Source organism: Chroicocephalus ridibundus, chromosome 1 (assembly GCF_963924245.1).
Source record: "Chroicocephalus ridibundus chromosome 1, bChrRid1.1, whole genome shotgun sequence".
Classification (NCBI taxonomy): domain Eukaryota; kingdom Metazoa; phylum Chordata; class Aves; order Charadriiformes; family Laridae; genus Chroicocephalus; species Chroicocephalus ridibundus.
This window is the reverse complement of record NC_086284.1, coordinates 50,375,937-50,397,132: the sequence shown is the minus strand read 5'-3', so window position 1 is coordinate 50,397,132 and position 21,196 is coordinate 50,375,937. Positions and strand designations below refer to the sequence as shown.

Here is a 21,196-nt window from a genome sequence, read left to right as displayed (position 1 = left end):
AAGGGAGGGAAGCGGACCCCAAAAGAGTCGTGTGTTGAAACCGGGTTAAAAGGTGCTGCAGGATGAGGGCAGTGTCCGTGCTGTAGGTGAGGCAGCAAAGTCAAAGCTTGGAGACAACCTCCTCTCCGTAAGGGGACCGGATGCATGAGTGATGGATCATTTCTGAAATGCGTTAACAGAGTCACAGGGCACTTGAGTCACATTGAAGATGCCCATCTTCCTGTGGCGTCCACATCAATAAAAGTGGAAGACAAAACTAAAGACATTACGTTCATGCCAGTTGCTCAAATAAAATGGAACTTTCTCTCCCCATCTCCGCCTCCCCAAGCTGTTTTTGCCCCAGACTTCAAAGCCTTATTTGCATTCATACAAAATCTGTTTACAGTCAACTTCACTGCAATACGGGAGCTCCCCCCCGCCCTCCACCCTAAGACACAAAGCAAAGCTGGCCAGGTGTCTCTAAACCACAGAGCCAGCTGCTCCTAACCAAGCTCACAGGAAATAGCAAGGAAAATATGCAGCATTTGACACATCTGGAATAGATTGCAGAGTCTTTGAAAACAGTGTCCCAATTCCCTTCCTCCCGCTGATGAGATTTCAGGCTACCAAACTGCTGCATCAACTACAGAGGATTAGATAACGTGTACATTTTTAACCCTACATATTCTTTCTGTCCAAATGAGAATTTTTCCAAACTAGTCCAGAAAAAAAAACCAACAACAAACACCACAACAAAACCAAGTGTCTGTACGAAGCTTTCTATAAAATGCAGTGGAGCAAACAAAAATAAATCAATCAGAAGCCTGCTACCTAATATGGGAAAATTGATAATAGTACCAGTTGATATTGGTAAACGTAGAAGATGAATCACTATTGCATGCTTTGTTGTATTAACTCATTAAAAGAACTGTCCTTACAGTTTGTTGCCATAAAACATGATGTGAAAAGGAGAAGAGAAGATTGGTTAGTACCTATTTTGCCAAGAAATCTGTCAATAATTCCATGTCGACACAAATATTGCAGTGTGCATTTTTCAATCTGGAGCACAAAACCAACAAAAAGTGTTAAGTCTTAATTAGCAAAACAAAGCAATGTTTTATTATCTGCTTCTTTTTCATATGGACAATGAATGCAAAAGAATACAGAAACAAACAGATAAGTTTAGAAGGAAATCCCAATCGGATATTGAACATAATATTTAATTTTACTCATTCCGTAAAAAGCTAGGAAATGGAGGTGCCCCTAAAGTTTTAGTCACTTTCAGTATTCTCTGAAAGATTAAAAAAATTAATAACGTGACCAGTTTATATATGTATATTTTAAACATTCATTATAGATACAAACCGGAATACAACACTAGCTTAAAACAACATAATCCTCATTGTTTTTAATGTTAATAATAAAAAGGCAGAATTCTAACATAAAAAGAAAAATTGGAGGAAAGAATCTGTATTTTTTTTTCCTCAAAGGTGCAACCAACAACCAATGTCTTTTTGGAACTGAGATTCCAGTTGTACAAAGGACTGAGAGATGTATTCTTCTGCTTAAGGAGAAGCAATAAATTTCACAAACTTTAAAGGAAACCACACATGCAGGAACAGTAGACAGTACCCCTTAAAGAGATGATATTTATAAGAAAGTAACGTTATACCCTAAATGAATACTAGGAGAGGTGCAACACACATTTTCTACTTTCAGAGCTTTAAAAGTAAGATTTTTTTTTTTCCTTCATACATTATTTGCAAATTTTTTTTGCATTTAAATTAGTTTATTCTTAGGAAATGGCAAAGTATTTATTCTAAACAAGCATTGTAAGATAGCTATATGATTTTTTTTTTTTTTTTTTTTGAGAAGCCCTCAGGGTGGATGTCGTATTTATATAGAACTCAAGATTTCTTAAACAGGGCCAGTGTTACAACCCAGGGAATACATTTGCAATACTCCGTTTCAGGAACAAAGGTGCACCTACGAGGATCCAACTGCATAACCAAGGACTAAGGACGTAAGGCTGTCCTTCCCTGCTAACATGAACAAACTCTGTCTTTTAATAAGATCATGCGTATGAATAACAAACTTTCAGGCTCAAGCCCAAACCAGTTAATAATAATTCATGTGAGGAAAGTTAGGATGAGACACAATTCAATGCCTTTACCTCCAAAATTACATCTAATGGTAACTATACCCTTAATGGCCAATTAACAAAAAATAAGTATGTAGCTCTAAGATTAAACAAAATTTAGAGAATATGCTGTTACAAAATATATTTTGACATATTTCCTAAGAAGCAATTCAAACAGTCATTTATGCAGAGTTATTTACAGGGGACTCAAAGTGGAGTATCAGATTTAAGCAAACCAGTACATTGGTTTGAATTCGATAAAATAACGGCAAATAGAAGGCTGTGACAACAAGGAACCTTGGGATTTAGTAAACTTAAAAATGTTCTACACAATCATTAGATGAATCTAAATTATATAAAGAAAAACCCCAACTGTCTGAACTGGTTAATCTGAATCATTTAATGCATTTCACTGTACTCAAAGTTCAGATCAACAACTCAGTGGTACATACATGCTGTGAAACAAGTTACCACTTAAATCTTTCCGATACAACAAGCACAGATTAACCGAGTCTGACTGTACCAAATCTATAGTAACAGGTGGGTTTGTTCTTACTTCAATGCTATCTTTCTAATAAGCACATATACAAATGTGCTAAAACAAAAGACAGCAATTATAAATATTTACTAGGATGACCAGAACTGGTATTTGAGAATAAACCATCCTGCCATTTGTTTTTGAAGCCGCATCTTCACTAATTCATTTTCTGGTTTTAGTAGTCTTCTATCCTACGAACTTGAAGGGTTACAGATCATCTGGAAGTTTCACACTGGTACAGGAAAGGAATGTCTGTTTGACGCAGTCTGGAGATAAAGAAAGAGTTGTACTTCAGTTCATCGCAGTGATTCACTAGAAGTAGCATTGCTAATGGATGTTAAACCTAGAAGCAGCAAAGAAGCAGCCTTTTTCCCCCTCCATGTCAGGATGGGAGAAAAAAAAAAAAAAAAAAGGCAAAAACTTACTGTTATATTTTGTCATCATTTCAAAAGTGCACCTGAGAATATTTTATAACTGTAGCGGTAATATTTTTATTTATGAAAACTAATAGTTACTGTAGAGTAACTGTACCTGTCTGTGCAAGAACAAGGACATTTAAGTGTGATAGCAATTAATTTGAGCTTCTTGTTTTAATAATTAAGATGCTTCAAAAAAAAAAAATTATTTATGTGTCCAGCTCTCTAAAGACTCCACAGACCTTACCAGCCCACACATCTCAGCGATGCTTACAGGTAAAGGTGAAATTCAAAGCCACTGAACTCAGACAGGACAACTCATTAACTTCAGTTAATTCTGAATTAAATAGTGTTTTGTCCTAAAGCAGAATTTTAACTGCAGGAGAGCAAACAATCCTAGACAACATTATCCTACACTCTCATTATTCTCTTCAAGCTACAGTTTTCAAACACCAGTTAGTCCTAACAACTATTTTTGAAACAGCATTTTTAAACTTCATTGTACTGAAAGCTAACTGGATATTTTCAGTCTCATCTCCACAAATTTCAGTATTCTGAAGAGGCTACCACATTACTAAGAAAAGGAGCAATACGTAAATACTGTAAAAAGGAAATGCTGCCATGTAGATGCCAATTTAGGTTGGTTACTAAAAGGCAATATATGCTTTAGTCATTTAACTTACCACATAATTTTGACAAAATGTCGCATTAAAAAGAAATATTATGTTACAGTTATGTTAACAGATTTCTTCCATGATCAAGAACTACACAGTATAGCATAGATATTTATCAATACCTGCTTTTAAACGTATATCACTATCTTATATAAAAGGACCAGTTTTTTTTTTCCTAGGCAAATGCTGTCTCAGGTGTTTTTTTTTTTCAGGCTTCAATAATGTGTTGCTGGTTACCTCATATTGAGTCTGTCACCAACCTTGGAGAAAAGTTACAAAAACCTGCTTTATTACAGCAAACGTAGCTTCTGGGTTAAGTCAAAATACAGTATTTAAGCATTTTAAGTAAACTGCAGAATAATGAAAATGCTGCAGTACTTATTTCTAGGCTTAAATTTACCTTGTCATGCAGTTTAGTGAAGTCCAATAGACCCACCTAATGGATAAAAAGTATTAAAAAAAATATAAATGGATATGTGCCAGACTGATTAGTCAGCTACCTGAAGGATATATAAAGCACATTGTTGCATACACCATAATCATACTTGTACATGACTGCCTTAATCCAGTCGTGTAAAGAGAGACAATACTCATCTATTGTTTGCGTGTTCAGACCCATGTCAATCAGATGTAATATGCAGGCAGATTAGTGCTTCCTAACTTGCTGACAACAGGTTGACGGCTAAAGCCAGTTTTCCAACACAAAGGACAGTATCCCGACAGGCAGCAGATACTGTTTCTTGCTTAGGAAAAACAACAGGTTCCTCCTTTTTGTTACTGAACGTTAGTTCCAGGGAGGACTGGAGGCAACAAGGATGCATTATTTACTTTCAAATTTTATGACTTCAAGAGACTTCAGATATTTCCAAGTCCACACAGAATATATACAACATTCATGTTCAACAACCATGTGACTTCTGCTTTGTGACAAAAGTTTGATAATTTATTTTTAATGTAAGTATTTCTTTCTTCTCAGTTTTCCTGGGAGAGATAATCTTATCAGTAAGAATTCTTACCTTCAGTACAAGAAAAAAAATCTTGTTCTGTGAGCAGCTGCCATGCTTTCAGACATATTTCTGACTTTAAGATAATTAACAAAGCCTCGAAAGAACAGGAGGAGTCCTGAAAGTGTAGAAAACGCACAAAATGAAGTACAGCAACCTAAGTACACGCTACCTCACATTACTATTCTTAAAACATTTTTTTTTAAATCTAGATTATACTATGGAAAACGAGGTCTTTATGCATCATTCACAAACTCGGCATGCAAGTCTTCTGTCTTTATCTTGTGATATGAAAGACCTTAAAAAGATGAAAAAAAAAGAAAAGAATACACGTTGCACATTCTTTTCAAGTAGAATTCTTAAAATAAGTTACTAGTGTGTTAGAAGACTATCCGAACCAGAAAACGCACCTTTAGAAATGCGTAAAATAAATGTATTGTAAATAAAAAGTGTGGGGGAAGGGGGATAAACAACCCCAAACCGGATAGACAGTACAGAGTGCTCTAATGAAAAGCCATTAACAAATTCTAGAAGATTATGGCTTGAGATTTAACCATTCATGAACATGCACCTGTCCAAGAGGAGGAAGAACAGCAGTCGATTCAAAGAAAATTACTCAATGTGTGTTATGATTACATTTTCTCTGTCAATGCCACATTTCAAACTATTTAAAAATATTTAAATTTAACTGCATTTGAAAGAATATTCCCGCTCTGATAAGAGGAAATAGAGATACAGAAAAGTCACAGAGAAGTTACAGTTACAACAATGGAAATCATTAACATGATGTTGTCAACATCATCATTTTATCAATTCAGAGGTTCACTGGACATCTGAATAAACCAACCCAGAAATACACATTGTTGCATAGTGGACGCAGCTCTTCGGTCCATTTTCCTCCACAAAGTAAACTTCAACAGATTAATCCATTCATCTGCTGGATCGGGGAGAATCCAGCACAGACAAAACAATCTGCCCAAAGAGTTGGGGGGAATCCCCAACATCCTAATAAACAATTTCTATGGTTCAATTGGTATTTTGCTATGTGATGCACTTTTTCTTCCTCCTCTCCAGGTTGAGACTCTGACTCTTCTTTTTTTTTTTTCCTATGCTCATTTCTTCCCTAAATGTTTTTTACTTGTAAGCTTTTATTTATTTTCTTTTTGCTTTTTTAAAACCAAAGCCTCATTAGGACACACACACACAAAAAAAAAAAAAAAAAACCAACAAACCCAGACACAGAGAATGCGCTGCTAACCACCGCAACTTTGACCTAAGCCAGACACATTTCTGTGATTAAGGTGAATTCTGCATGGAGAAGAAAGCACTGAGATCTGGATCAAAAGTCTACTACAAAAGCTGCTACCCAGACGTTACGAGAGATAGTCCCACGTTCCACTGAAAAGCAGCTGAAACAGCAAAAGGTGGGCAGGCAGCTCTCAAGGTGCCTGAAAGCATGCTTCCTGCATTACACATGTTGGAAAAGCAGCCCAAGTTCAACCCATATTTTATATTTCTCCATTTAGGGAAGAAAAAAAACCAAACCAAAACACTTTCCATTGTGTTCCTCGAAAAGAAACATTGGCTAACATTTAAAAATTAGAATTGCCTCGTCTCTCCAATTTGTTCACTGTACATGACAGCTCCTTGGAAGTAGACCACTTCACTTTTCGGTGAAGCCATGAGCAGATTTTTCCAGATGTTGAAAGAAGGGAAGGAAGCAGAAAGAGATAGGAGAACACCAGAAGAGAGGAGAAGATGGCAATAGGTGGGCTCAAGTATGTCAAAGGACTATGCAAAAGATCATTCATTCACTTCTGAAGAGACGCAGGACATGCTACTTCACGTGCTCTAATGAGAAAGTTATCCGAAACAATGAAATACAGATCTGGTTGGCAGAGTTCCCATGACTTGATAATACTCCTCCATGTCCTGCTAAGTAGCTCTGTTGGGTTAAATCCTTCTTTGGTGTTCTAGCAATCTCGATACACCCGCTTTATCGGTTTAAAAACACTGTTGGTGTATTTCATGTAAAACATTCTTATGACAAGGGGACGTTGGCTGCTGGATGCATACTGCGTGCCTCACGGTGCCTTTTATTCCAAGGCATATTATAAACTTCATGAGTTAAAGTGGAAAAAAAAACCAAAAACCAAAAAAACCTTCAAACAGTTAAGGCTGAATATAAGGCTTTCCTAAATCTAAGTGAACTGACTTCTGACTAAGTGCTGCGAAAGACTAGTAAAAAGAACTACAAATGCATAGCTTTTTCCACAGAGTGGGGAAAAATGGTAGGGGAAAAACACACTATTGTCATCCAAGTGAAAAAAGTGTCAAACCTCAATCCCAGGCACCACAAGGGTTTGTTTTAATTAAAGATTTATCTGGAGATGTTTGTACCTGTAACAAGGCATTTCACTTCCTACTTTAATACAATCACCTCAAACAGAATATGAAAGCATTCAAGGGACTGATGCTGTGATGTGTTAAAACATTTGCAGTTTCTATATATCTCGAGCAACCAAGTGCACAACAGTAGAGCAAGCTGAGTATAAAGAAGTCTGATGAACACCTTCGAACTTTACTGAAAGGCAGATAGAGAAAGTTTTAGGTAACGTAATTGAAGATTTCTGGCATTTCTTGTGAGACAAATAGTGAGTCACAAAGAGTCAGGAATTCAGTGTCTTTTTTTTTTTAATTTCTCAACATTTCATTCTAACATTTGCTGTTAGCCATTTGAGTCAATTGACTCAAAGGGAAGAGTGCCACCTACTGAACCAGCAACAGTTTACTGTGTTTCCAGAGCTAGAAAGTAAAACAGCAGCATTCGCTTCTGCAAAAGAAAATAATTCCAGATTCCATATGCAAAATACAAAATCCACATCAGGAAAAAAGGTATAGTGATTGGGTTTTGGTATATCCTAATTAAAAACAGAGAGAAGAGCAGAATTTGATGCGTGTAAGACTTTGAACATGGGCAGACAGACCTCTTAAGAGAAAGCTGACATCATGGGAGCACTGTGATCAGAAAGCATGAAGCCATTCTGTTCTCCGACTGAGAAACTACTGATGCAGTATGCATTTCAAAGGGCTAGAAAAGGCCATTTCGTGACCTATGTACGAGACAGCAGACTACACCTTCCTAAGATCAGTCACATTTCTTAAAGTTTAATACCCAACATACAGGTTTATACATGTAAGTACTAGACATCACTCGCTTTTCAATAGGTTTTCTACATAAAGCCAAATTTTCATTACACAGTTCTGCACCCCTACGTGAGTAGAAGCAGCTTAAACAGCACAAATTACAAGTCTCAGGTATGTACATAATTACATATGTAGAACAAAATTTTTTGAGCTGAAGGTTATTTGAATAGTTCGCAGTTCACACAGTAACACCACTATGGTAACCAACAACCTTGTGAATACTACAGAAATAAAAACAACGCACAAAACTATCAGCAGCTAAACACACAGCTAAACATGTTGCAGAACTCTTACTTACAATGACATGATTCATCTTTAAGTACTTCCACATTAAAACAGAAATGGTTTCAATTGCCACTTACCCAGTACAAGAAATATCCACCAAAGCCAGTACTGTCCATTGAAATATCCAGTAAAATAATCTGAAAACTGAAATCCATACACAAGGCTTAGCTGCAGTAAGACAGATAACTAAGGCACATTTAATGCACTATGCAAATACAGAAAGCACAGAGGAAACAGCAAATTTAAATAAAAGTAATATATTCAACTAAAATGCAAAATTGGTATTTATTTGTGCAGCAATTTAATATACAAGTAACACTCCCAGTGTCAGTTGGTCTGTGGCAGTTATTTTAGAACCCCTAAAAAATTAAAAAGAGTGTGTGTGTGTATATATTAAAAAAACCCGCTTGTATTACTTGCCCGGATCATCTGACATTTTCTGTTACAACGAATCACCACTTGCCGATTTTCCTTTTTTCCCTCCGATGCCTGCCATCCCAAACACATTACAGCAGCCTGCTGCTTTAGATATTAACACCAAAAGCCACATTAGTTTAATCTTATCAGACAGGGATGTTCTGCTGACCCCTCAAAAGAAGAGCTTTTGACCTTCTGTATACCCCCTACTGTTAATCGCTGCCAAGAATACCAGCCCCATAAAGACCCCCAACTCATTAAAGTCTTTTCATTTTCAAACCAGCATTCAGTTCCCAGCAGTGAGCTGAACGCAACTAAATGAACCTTGAAGTGGCATTTCAACTGTTCCTGTTAGTGACCACGGTAGACAGTTTTGTCCTCCCTGTGATGTGGGAGGCAGCTGGAGGGCAGGGTGCGATGGTATTGGAGACAGGTATCTGTGCCTTTACCAGACTCCAGACTGCATGCTTCACTGATAAAAAGGCTAATCAAACGTCTCCAAAACTCACATAAGAAGTCGGAATGGGGAGACGTGTGAAAAGTTGCCAGAAAGAATAAAATAACCTATTTAGAAGCTCTGCACACTTTTCATACACTTCCCATCCTACTAGCATTGAGTATGTTTACTGCACCCTGCCACAGCGCGTCCCATTTGCCATTTTGGGGACACTTCAGTACTATCAACCAAGAAATCACGTAATTCAGCTTACACACACACAAAAAAAAGAGAAGGGGAAAAAAAATAAAGATAAGATACTGGGCCACATACACAACCAGATAAAAATCTAAGACATCTAAATAACTTTAGATATAGTTGCTCGTTTTTTCTTCAAGTAACTGTGCACCAACATCCACATGTTTTCTCCAGAATAACGCCAGATCATGTGAATTCTTTAAAGGTTTAAACTGTACTGTATTAATTTTCATGGGTCATCCAAGAAAAAAAAATTATATATCAAGAAACAGAATTGCTAAACTGAACTAAAGAATTGGCAGTTACATTATGGCTATATAAATACTAGCATTTCTATGATTCGGCAGAGTAAGCATTTCATATTTTGACACTTCATTAAAATATCAGATGAATACTCAATTCCCAGGAAGTTGACAACATTATTAATCCCATCTGACTTGCAAGTCAGTATTTTCAATTCTTTAAACATACATACCAATATGCTTTTTTTAGAGTTACAATTTTATTTAATTGGAAAGAAGATTTACTAAAAGCAGCAATCAAATGCTGGCCTATGTGCATTACTCTCACGCTTGCTTTAGGTAGAAGCAGCCACGGCCGCACAACTTCCCCAACAACAAAATTGTGCTTCTGTTCTTTCCAGTAAAAACTGATACCAAGAGAGCATATGGGATCTCGGACAGTTTAGACACTATAAAGTTCCATACTACTGACCCTGGGTGAGAAAGGGCAGCACAAGCCTTCAGAGGAGCTTGAAACAAAGGCACAGAACAATCTTGTGCACACACGCGTGCTTGTGTGTCACCATTAAAACAAAATTGTCAACATACACCTTATGAGTTTTCCACTATTGTCTCTAAAAAGGGAGACAACACAAGAAGATGATAATCTTCACCATGAAAAAACTCCACCCGTGAGGCTTTGGAATTGGTCAGCTCTAATATTTTAGAATTAGTAACAGATTATATATCAGAATTCAAATATAGTCTAGAACACAGTAATTCTTCAAGGAAGTTTAGCATATATAAGTTTTTGTGTTCGTTATGAGCACATTTTCAAGCAGACAGGAATAATAAAACTCTCACAATGAGCAAGCTCTGCCCTCTGTTTAGTATGCCTCAAGGGAAGCTGAAAATATCCCCAATGAATGCATAGTTGAAAAATTCATGTCTTCTTGCTCCCTTAAGTTAAATTCCATCCCAAACCCTGATTCATTCCAATTTAGTTCATTCCAACTAAATGCACCAGAATCACATCTGGTCCACTAGCATTGCCCTGCCCTGGGGAAGGAAAAAAAAACACAAAAAACAAAAAACAACAACCAAAAAAAACCCCACAAACCAAAACCCAAAACAAACAAAAAAACCAAACCCACCCAAAAAAACATCACACTCGACTCTAAGAAGGATGCAGGACATGTCCAGGAATGACCATGCAACCTCTTCTCTCTGCAGTCCTTGTACTATGTATCATGCTAAGACCCAATCAAGTTACTAGCACACACAGAGAAAAACAAACTAAATAAATAATTCAGAGTTGGCAGGGCATAAAAGATAACTAAGTTATCCAAGATCTCTTTCTTCATTAGACAGGATGAGATTTTAAACGTTATGTCTCACAGACACGTAGAATTCAAGTTCAGAAAGAATCATTACATTTCATCCAGCATCCACTTCGCTAAATAACGTCCATTCGGCTAACATACTTTCCTGAAAAGTATCTAGTCTTGCTGTGGAAGTGTCAAGAAATTGAGCATCTAAGATGGTAAAAATCTGCCTAACTTCATATTCAATTTTGATTTGAATCAGTATGTATCTTACAAGGAATAAAAGAATCAGATACAAGGAAGAAATGTTTTCTGACACACACCCCCACCCTGATAGGCTGAGCCATTTTTAAATCTTTCATAGAGGACACTGTAATACCAGTGACGTTTTAGGTACTTGCTCCACTTCTTCTGTATGTTTTTAAATATTTGTGCAAAGAATGAGTCATTCTGCATGTATTTTAGTGGAAAGATGAACATAAAATGCTATGTCAGATAAAAATAGGTTAAGCTTCATCATTAGTAAGCACATATGAATATATAGCAAGTAAATGATCTACTAAAGTGGAAGTTAAAGAAAATTCTAGACACTGAAATTTAATACACTGATTTTTACTTCCATTGTTATATATCCTCGAATAAATTGTTATGGTTTGGTTCTACGAACAGAGTGTGACTCAAGAAACCTACCCGTACAATGAGAATCCATTTGATCAGGGACAGACCAAATCCACAGATTGCACCATACCTTCCAGCTATGGTATTTGTTATACAGAAGGATAAACAAAATCCAATCCAGTTGAAAATAAACGCCACTATAAAATAAAAGAGACAGTAGCTTCTGTTAATCTGTATAGCTAAGCAAACAGACTTAACACTAATTTCACTTTAAAACTAATAAAGACATGCTTACACAGTCAGTAATTCCCTTCCGGTAATTCCGGTTTTCAGAGATTGACTTTGAACCCAGACATTCCCCATGGTATAGTCACTTAATAACAAAGCAAATGGTAAACAGGCTGCAACCTACTACTTTAAACAAGAGAAAATTCCAACATAAAAGAAAGCATTACATTGCTACAGAAATCTAACCAGATGATACTAGATATAAAGGGTAAATGCAAACAAAGGACTGTAACATACAAGACGGATAAAAACAAAGAAAAAAAACAAACACCTTGCTATACTTTCATAACCAAAAATATAGTTATATGCACACATACGTGCATGTATCAAGGCTGCATATTCAGCTTTATCCACTTTGGATCGAACAGAATAAAAGTATCCGCTCTTGCTCTGTAAACATAGTATAGAAATGAAGATAAGTTGAGAAGCTGGTGTTTCATTGACTACTGTCTTCTCTTTTAGATCTATATTCAAGCACGAGATATAAGAAGCCTTGGAAGTTTTACATAAAAGCTTAAGAAATCAAGAAACATAACTACCACTGTTACTTCAATTAACGCTTTTACACAACTCCCAGTAGTTTTACAATTCACTTGGCAATCAACAACATCATCTGTATGGACATCAGTTTGCATGCATTAGGTCAAAACGTGGGAATTCCCAATTAGGTGTTGTCCCAGCTTTGGGAGTAAGTGAGGGCAACTAAAAAGAAAACCACCCAACAGAAGACCTGGGGGAGCTGACAGAAGACAACAATTCAGGAGTTCTAGAGAGGACAAGATGGTGGAAAATTGAAAATATTTGGGAAGCCCACAATAAACACAAAAACCACTGAAGAGGCTGGAAGGAACGGAAGGGGGCAGAGGGGAACAAAATGCCTGCACACAAATCCTTAATGTTTTAAATCCCCAAACTTAGTGAGAAAACAAAACTCACACAAAATTCAGACATTAGAGCACCACAGGAAAAAAAAGTCTGTCTTTTCAGTAAAAGTTTGAGCAATTACAGCACAGCATTAGGAACAAAGAATCGGTCAATAGTTTTCTTAAATAAAAGTTAATTTGGGAGGATTGTCTATCTATCTGCATCAAATTTATTCCATTCGTGAACGGGGACGCGTTTTTGCTCCTTCCTGAAGGGCTCACCTGAAGTCTGACAATGATCACGAGAGGCATTTGCTATCAACTTCAACAGACAATTATTTTTATTATTTTTTTTTTCTACTCAGTGATGAACGCTCAAAAAATTCCCTAGGCAATCTATTTCTACTGCTTCATTACCCTTGTCGGTAAATTTTTCTTAACACTCAACTGGAAGATTCCTCATTCCAATTACTCTGTATTACACCCAACATGTATGGAGAAACCATGTAAGTCAATTTTTTTCTGCATAAAGGAAGGAGTTAGGCGATTGTGTATGAAGTTCAGCCAGGCTCCTGATAATCAGAAGGAAACAAGCGGAAACAAGCACTCCCAAAACAGTTCCTTTCTCCCCTTCCAACACTAGCAACTTCAGTCAAATGACTTCCTCTCAGCTTCTCTTGCATGACTAAGGGAAACCTGCATAGCACTTGTGATGTGGACATACAGAAGTCAGGTTTGCTAAATTCACACAGAAAATTTAGACATGCTTACCACTCCTCGGGAAGCAGGCAACCGGAGGCTGTGCTCACCCTGAGCATGTGCAACAACTCTGCCTTCCAACTTGTGCCCCCTTGAAACCCCCTAAGCATATATCTGACCTTGTGTGCAGTTTATTAGCTGTTTAAAGCATCTAATAGCTTGGAAACCTGTATGAACCTCAGTTTACAAAATTCTGGTATGGTTATTATCTGTTCCAATGTAGCACCTGGGACAATATGGACATTTACATTTCTCCACACCGTGAGAGTTTATTGGTGTGAGTTACACACAGTATTGACATTGCCCAGGTGTGTTCAAAAAGAACAAATCAGATCTCGATATGAGAACCTAAACTTTGGCTGTATGATCAAACACTTTCTCCATTTCTTCCTCCTTATTAGTCTATCTGTGAGGTTCAAATTAATATTCATTTTTCCTTGGTTGTAGGGACAACCCAAAACTCCTTTTCCACAGTTTCAAAAAAAAAATCCAGATGAGCTCTGCAATTCCTTCTGGGGCCCACAGGTGAAAAGGCTGGCTGAAGTTTCTAAAACACTTCTTAAATAGAAGGGAAAAATCATATAAGCCTTTTATTATTGCCCAAAACAACCTCCTTCACATAACGAACCAGGATGAGACAATCAGACACAACTCAAAAGACTTCAACTAAGGGCAGATTAAGCATGAAAACCAAACCTTTTGGGTCACGACAGCTACTTGCTCTATCACCATTACATCTGTGCTCAAAATGGAAAGAAACAGCTCAGAAACTCCTCCTTTTTTGTTGTGCAAAAAAAGAAAAAAAAAATCACTCTGAGAAACTCACCTATTAACAACTTCCTCTGGTATTCTGAAAAGTTTATACTATGCTGTATAAGGCACAGCTGACTTAAAAATACATAATAAGAAAAAATATATTAAGTGGTCTGATAGCAAAGTTTGCTGCATTTTGCATTCATAGCAAAATGAATATATTCGTTAACACATTCATTTACCTCAAAATCAGAAACCGACAAACACCAGCCCTGACCAATACAGAGCAGATTCTTTGCTCGCCAACATAATCACAGATTTCAAGAGCAACACCAGTTTCTTAAAACATATGATTTTACCACGTATTAGAAATAAAATAGGTTGTTTTCCAAATTTTTCCACTAAGTTTCCGAATCAAGTGCTAAAGCAAAAAAACACCTGTCCACGCAAAGGCATTTCATTCTTTCGAGTATATTGTCTCATTCTCTTTAATTAAACAGAATAGTACTTTACAACTTCGATGGAAAACAAGTGTGTAACTAGCATGCACCAAGCTCCTAGAACACACAAAAAACCCAAACACACCGATCTGCCACTAGATGGCCTCAAGACAGCAATTTCATGCAACTTGGGCAGCTGCCACTAGATGGTAGCTACACATCACTAGATGACTGCAATATGCCGGCGAGCTCAGAAAAAAGTTTATTATACTTCAGTGGAATAAAATGAAATTAAAATAACTAACTTCACTGCTTTATATTTAAAACAAAGGCAGCCCCCCTACGCCCCACGCCCCCAGGACCCTTCTACCAATGCCGTACGTAACAGTCACGGGATGAGGTGGGAGAGCACATCTGGAACAAGCCGTTCTTTCCATGCTCCTCTCCCTAGAGCACAGTGCCTGACACTGTTCTCCTGCATTTGAACTAAGTGAGGGAACTTATTCTAGGCTCTCTCTAATCTGCCACCTCTACTTGCAGCGTTTAAATATATCCCACCCTGAAAAAAAAACCCAAAAGATAGCCATCTATAAATTTCATTTTAATTCCTGCTCTCTTAAACCTACATACATCGACTTTATGGAGATTTTTATCTCCTTATTAGAGGGACAGGAATACACCATCCACTACTTACAATCTAACCTTATTAAGTTAAGCTCATTTTTCATTTACTTCTCCAATTTCCCTACAAAAGAGTTATGAAAATTAGTACTACAAGTCTATAAATGCTATGAGTTTTTGTGAACTCCTCATAGTATGAACACAAACAAGTAAACTTTATCCATTTCCATATGTAACTGGTATCCATAACAGGCAACACAAATCCCAATTAAGCATACACTTGCATAAATGTCTTGCAATGTATAAGCACTCATTTTCTGCATTTCATTCATAGGCAAGCAAAGTTGGCAGTAACACAGTCTCAGAATAATCAAGAAAATTATGATCTACCGAATATTTTTGTCAAATGTGTAAAAGTAGTGCTCTGTGCAGACAGTCTCAGCTAAACGGCTATTTGAAGAAAAAGTTGCCAGTTTATCCAAGTAAACTTCTGCATTCTGGAAGGTGCACACAAGGTTCTGGGCATGCAGTTTTGGCCAACTGCACGTGAGGGTCATTGGAGCCTTTCTGGAGCCTTTGATTCCAGTTCAACTTCTGCATAGCAGGATTTTTACTACCACTGTGCTCCTAGCTGCAAGCTAACAAGTCTGTTTTCAGCTGTGATTTTAAGGACTTAAAACATATTAGAGCAAACAACCCACCCACTTGACCTCCAGATGCAGTGCTAACGAAGGCCTGGAACCAGGATTTAAAAGCAAGTTCACACAATACACAACCTAAATAGGTTAAAAAAGTTGTAGCACATATGGAAGGGGGAAAAAGGGAAAAAGAAAAATGAAGCCATAACTGCCTTTGTCCACAAGAATATATACCCTTTCTATGGTCCAACTACAGAAAGAGGTCAGACTACAAAACTCACTTTGTAACCCTGTATATGTATTTATATATTTGCTATGTGAGGTAGACACATATATTTTTATCCCAAGATGCAAACACCACGTTGTCCTAGTACATCGTACACCAACATGAAAAAAACTTCTGTGAAAGTTCTGTAACCCGCATCTGTAACAGTTAAATAAAAAGACTGTGAAAGACATTAAAGAACAAAGAAATAAGATGAGATCTAGGTTGAAAGACATAAAGGAGATTTTAGCGGATAATCAATCAACTTTCATCCTGATGAATGCTAATCAGGACAACCAGATCCCCAACACAAAGCTTCCATCCAGGTTGCCAAACGGACTCATTTCAGAACGGGAAAATACCCTCAGAAATTAGAAAGAAGTATGCAATTGTCAAAACTGAGGCAGTTTCTTTCTAGAAGTAACTTATAGTGGCTAAATCTAGCTTTCCTCAATGGAGTACGTAAGTACGAGGTAAGACACGCACTGTGCACACACGCAGTACCTAAAGAAGTGCTACAGTAGTGCTGGCTGCAGCCAGACGTTACCTGGAGACAATACATTTTTATACGCTAGCGGTTACCTCAACCTGAAAAATACGTGTTGTTGGATTTGTTCCAAAAATCCACCCACAGCTATTTAAATTCACTACACTAACATCAGCAAGTTTTATACAGCACGTCATCTCTCTCTCAAGCTTTTTCTACTTAAAAATGGATTGCCAGATTTCTGTGATCCAGCCGTTAATTCAAGTTGGTAGTCCAACTAGAAAATGACAGAATTTGCTAATTCTTAGGTAACACTGCAGCCTTGCTATGCCTCAAAACATTTATTATGATTTCGCTTTGTGCTCTTATCTGTGACAGATGCCACAGGAAAAAAAAGAAAAAAAAGTGCAACGTATCTGCTACAACTGGAACAGGAAGTGTTTGTATCTGTATACATGTAAAAAAACCCCAACCATTCATTACAGTACATTAATGCAGTTTACCACAGCTATCTTTAGAAATATTCCGTAAAAAAAAAAAAACAAAAAAGGTACAATTAAGATATACTTCAGTAGGTCTGGGATACAAGATAACTTACTGAAAAATGCCAACATGAAGATGCCATCATTGCCCACTCTAAGCTGATCTGCATCACTGAAATCATCCCGTGGTGGATACTCTTCTTCCTGGATTTACAGGTTAGTGATAATTTAGTGACAAGTTTATTTTAGAATAACTATCTGTAGGATTAAAGTATTAATTATGTTTCTAAAGCTAGAAGAAAATTTACAGTTCTCTAACATGTCCACATCAAGGAAGTTTAAAAGAAAAATATTTCATATCGATTAATCAAGTCTTATTTGTTGCTTATATTGACAGAGACCAAATTTAACTGAAAAGTTTCTGTAGAAGATATGTACATAATGCCTATTCATCTTAAATGGAGCTAGAAATTATTTCATATGGCTACTCTAACAATCAAAACCAACAGAAATGTTTTTTCTTACTGTAGCTATCTTGATACACAGCTAAGCTATTAAATATTTTTTGCGAAATCATTACATAGTATGTCGTATTATTTTCCTGAGAGAAGAGTCTTTTAATGCTTCCCAAAATACAGAATAAAGCTTTAGAATAGGGTTACTGTCTTAAAATAAATTGCTGGTGCACCAGCACTACATTAACCAATTTGACTATCCTATAACCTACAGGAAAACATGCAAAGCAAAGAAAACGTCTAACAACACTAGAGGGCGCAAAGACATTAAAAGTGTTTAAAAGTCTTCTGAACTCAAAAAGCATAGTGCTTCTAAGTCAAACAAAAGTAAATAGAGATGTCGGTCAGAACGCTCCAGAGATTTCTCCCATCCTGTCAAAATACTAGATCTTAAAATACTGAAAGTCTGAGTTTGTTTTGTTTCTCAGTGCTTGATTTTTCAACAGAACTTGGCAGATCTTGCGTACTGCAGTTCTGCCGGCAAGTAAAACAATTGCTGCCACTGTAGACTGGCAAGTGTAAAAGTTTTCATGATGACAGTACTTACTAAAGAGAGCCTGATGAAAACTGTAAAACCAGTTAAAGACACCATTTTTATACTTAAATGCATAACATCAAAACAACGCGGGATGATACAAGTTAAATAATGCTGTCAGTAGCAGCAGTAATATGGCCTAGACATATAAGCATGAGCAACCTTCTTTTCCTACTTTTTCTCCCATTAATCATAATGTATTAGAATGGAGATAAGACATGACCTATAAAAAAAAAAAAGAAATCAAGGGAGATCAGTTCAAGTGAGATTTACTTAACTGGTTCCACCCACAACAAACACTTAACTACTGAAATAATGTAATTCTGATTTTAACACATTACTCAGTTGCTGTAACAAATGTTATTTTAAGTTCATAACTAAAAGAGCATTAAACAACCACAGTGATCTAAAGCTCTGTCACATGATTGACACATTGACCTTTGTCAACACAGCAAAATAATTTACCAGGGTATAGCGATTATGGTTAAAAATGTGCTAGAACAAACTGTACCAACTCAAGGCAGCCAGCTTTACCCTTCGTAACACCGCCGTGAAATTCCAGCTGTGCTCTTTATTTCAGATTAATTAACCAAGACTCTGTATCAGATAACTAACTTTAAAAAACACTGCTCTTCACATAGACAATTACAAGGAAAGCACAAAAAGTTAGCTGAACCACAATCTGAAAGGGCTGTAATTGAACTCTACATAATTTCAGATGTCCCTACATGGTCATCTTAAGTGACTTCTATGAAAGCATTAGTTTATTTAGTTCAACTTTGCTGCAGCTATAAGACTGACGCCAGGGGCGGGGTGGGGGGGGGCGGGAAGGGAAGGAAGGTCTGAAAATGCATTAAACAGAGCGCTACATTTGAATGTGCTTATCTCTTTATCTCTGAAACGTATGCCACAAAAGTTCCCTTCTCAAGTCAGGACAACAGAAAATATTTTCAATTTTAATTTCAGAAGGTCTATAAAACCCCATATAAAATAATTTTTGGACTTTTTTTTTTTTTAAACTGTCTACTAACTACTGTACTTCACACCGGCATTTCCAAACCAATTAGGGAATTACACTCTATGCAAAATGTTGCTTCAGAAAAAGAAAATTTTGCTCAACTACAATAACAAGTTTAGCAGGTGTGAGAAACACAGGTCAATACACAACCCAGGGACATGAGAGCAGACATTTGCAAGAAGGCACTGTTGTAGTAAGTGTGAACAAGTTGCAATTTATCACACCTGTCAAAAAGGTATTATACTAAACTGAATTCTATTTACTGTCTCCAAAAATTGGCATATGAAAATTATTAGAATGTTTAAGAAATAGTTTCCTGCACTAGGAATGCATGTTCAGCCTATATCTACATCATTTAGTATTTTGTGGCTTTATGATGAGTCCTGCAGACGGAAGACGCTAATTGGCCACTGCCGAAGCCCCACTAATACTGGCTGTCATTCACAGCGCTCTCGTTTACTGTAGTTGGTGTCAACTGCCCCAGTCTTTCTTCAAAATATAATTGTTTGCCACCATTCATTGAGGAATGAAAAGGGACAATGCAGAATGATGCTGCTCTCTGCTGATGCTTAGAACTAAACGTAATTTCATAGAAACACTTCTGTTAGACATTGACATTTTTTATCAATGAGAATAATTATCTATTTTATTTATATATCTATTTTTTTTTTTAATGAGAAGAATGTCATATAACACCACATACAAATCCATAAGATAAATAATACTGTTTTAGTATCTCATACTGAGTTTTGACAAATTTAGCCATGGTTAAGGATCATGGCCGATATTTCTTGTTTGCTAAATATGCTGAGATCTGTATAAACAGAAAGTTTACTGCTCCTATGACCACAGAAACATCTAAACAGCAAAATATATTATCAACATAAATGGCATGTCACACAGTAATTTCTCTAAGCAAAAGAACATCAAATGGTACACAGCATCTATTGAAGTTGAACCTATTAACTCCTTTGAAACTACAGTGCTCTCTGTAGCATTTTGCAGAAAGAGAACTGTTCCCCCCACCCCCCAATGCTTTTTAACTTCTTTCAAAATGAAACCTAGCATATGGTGAGGCAACCCAAGTAAAGAACCCAAGTTTTCAGGAACTCCTTTGGATAACTAAACTGATGTAACTCTTCTCAATGCAGTGGATTTATAGAGAAAAACTTCTGAGGAAAGGGTCAAATTACTTCATGAACCCCATAAATGATACCTTCAGCGTACAAAACAATATGGAGAAGTTAACGGTGAGGGGAAAAAAGGCACAATGAACCCCAGAAGCATTTTTTTGCCAGCAGGAAAATTCATAGTTAAAGTCTAAACTAGAGAGAACTATACCATACCTCTGGACGACTGAGGAATATTTCATCAAACAGACTCCTAGACTCCCTAAACTGGGCGTGCTAAGCATGTAAAAACAGAAAAACATAAGACAAATGCAACTGAAAAGCATTAAGTAAAAGCCATTCATTGCAACATACAAACAAGTCAGTTAACTGTTAGCAATATTTTTGCCCATTTACATTAACCTTTCAAAACTGACCTTGAGAATGTGAAAAGGAAAACATCAAAAGCCAGGGTAACTAATGCAATCGCTACTGATGACATAGGGCTGCTACAATTTCTTTGATACATTGAGCTATCTGGGAGCATTTGAAAGAAATAAATGTTTATACACAATCTATTCTTGTAAGGCAAGCTACACAAAGAACTACAAAACAAGTACTGAAAGTTTCAGTAAATGTTTACATTGTTTGTACAAACTGTGGATACAGCACCTATGATGAAGTCTTTAATATGATCACACTGATGTCTTTTGTAAGATCACTACATGATTCAGAGGAGAAAAAAAATGAAAGCTGTTTATTTAATGTGCTTTTTATACCATTTTCTTCTCTTCTGCTCAACGAGTAGGTTTGTAGCCTGCACGCTTTGAACAATACCATGAAACAATTACCAGCTTCCTGTATCACTCAAGGTAACATAAGGATATTTAAGTTTTTCCAAGTGT

The 21,196-nt window shown here is 36.7% G+C and overlaps 1 protein-coding gene across 4 annotated transcripts in view; it reads right to left on the bottom strand.

Moving 5' to 3' along the window:
* Positions 1-1,069: 1,069 nt before the first annotated feature.
* The window catches only part of NDFIP2 (Nedd4 family interacting protein 2), a 44,748-nt gene continuing 24,621 nt past the window's right edge, over positions 1,070-21,196 (bottom strand). The window contains exons 4-10 of one of the 4 annotated variants that reach the window (XM_063336099.1): positions 20,529-20,588; positions 17,231-17,318; positions 11,591-11,715; positions 8,321-8,387; positions 4,764-4,869; positions 4,148-4,183; positions 1,070-3,000 (exon numbers count right to left, since the gene is read on the bottom strand). In XM_063336099.1, the coding sequence (XP_063192169.1) occupies positions 4,766-4,869; positions 8,321-8,387; positions 11,591-11,715; positions 17,231-17,318; positions 20,529-20,588 (444 nt within the window). In that variant the 3' untranslated portion in view covers positions 1,070-3,000; positions 4,148-4,183; positions 4,764-4,765. The remainder of the gene's footprint in view (positions 3,001-4,147; positions 4,184-4,763; positions 4,870-8,320; positions 8,388-11,590; positions 11,716-17,230; positions 17,319-20,528; positions 20,589-21,196) is intronic. The other 3 variants (XM_063336092.1, XM_063336083.1, XM_063336105.1) reach the window with 3 other exon arrangements.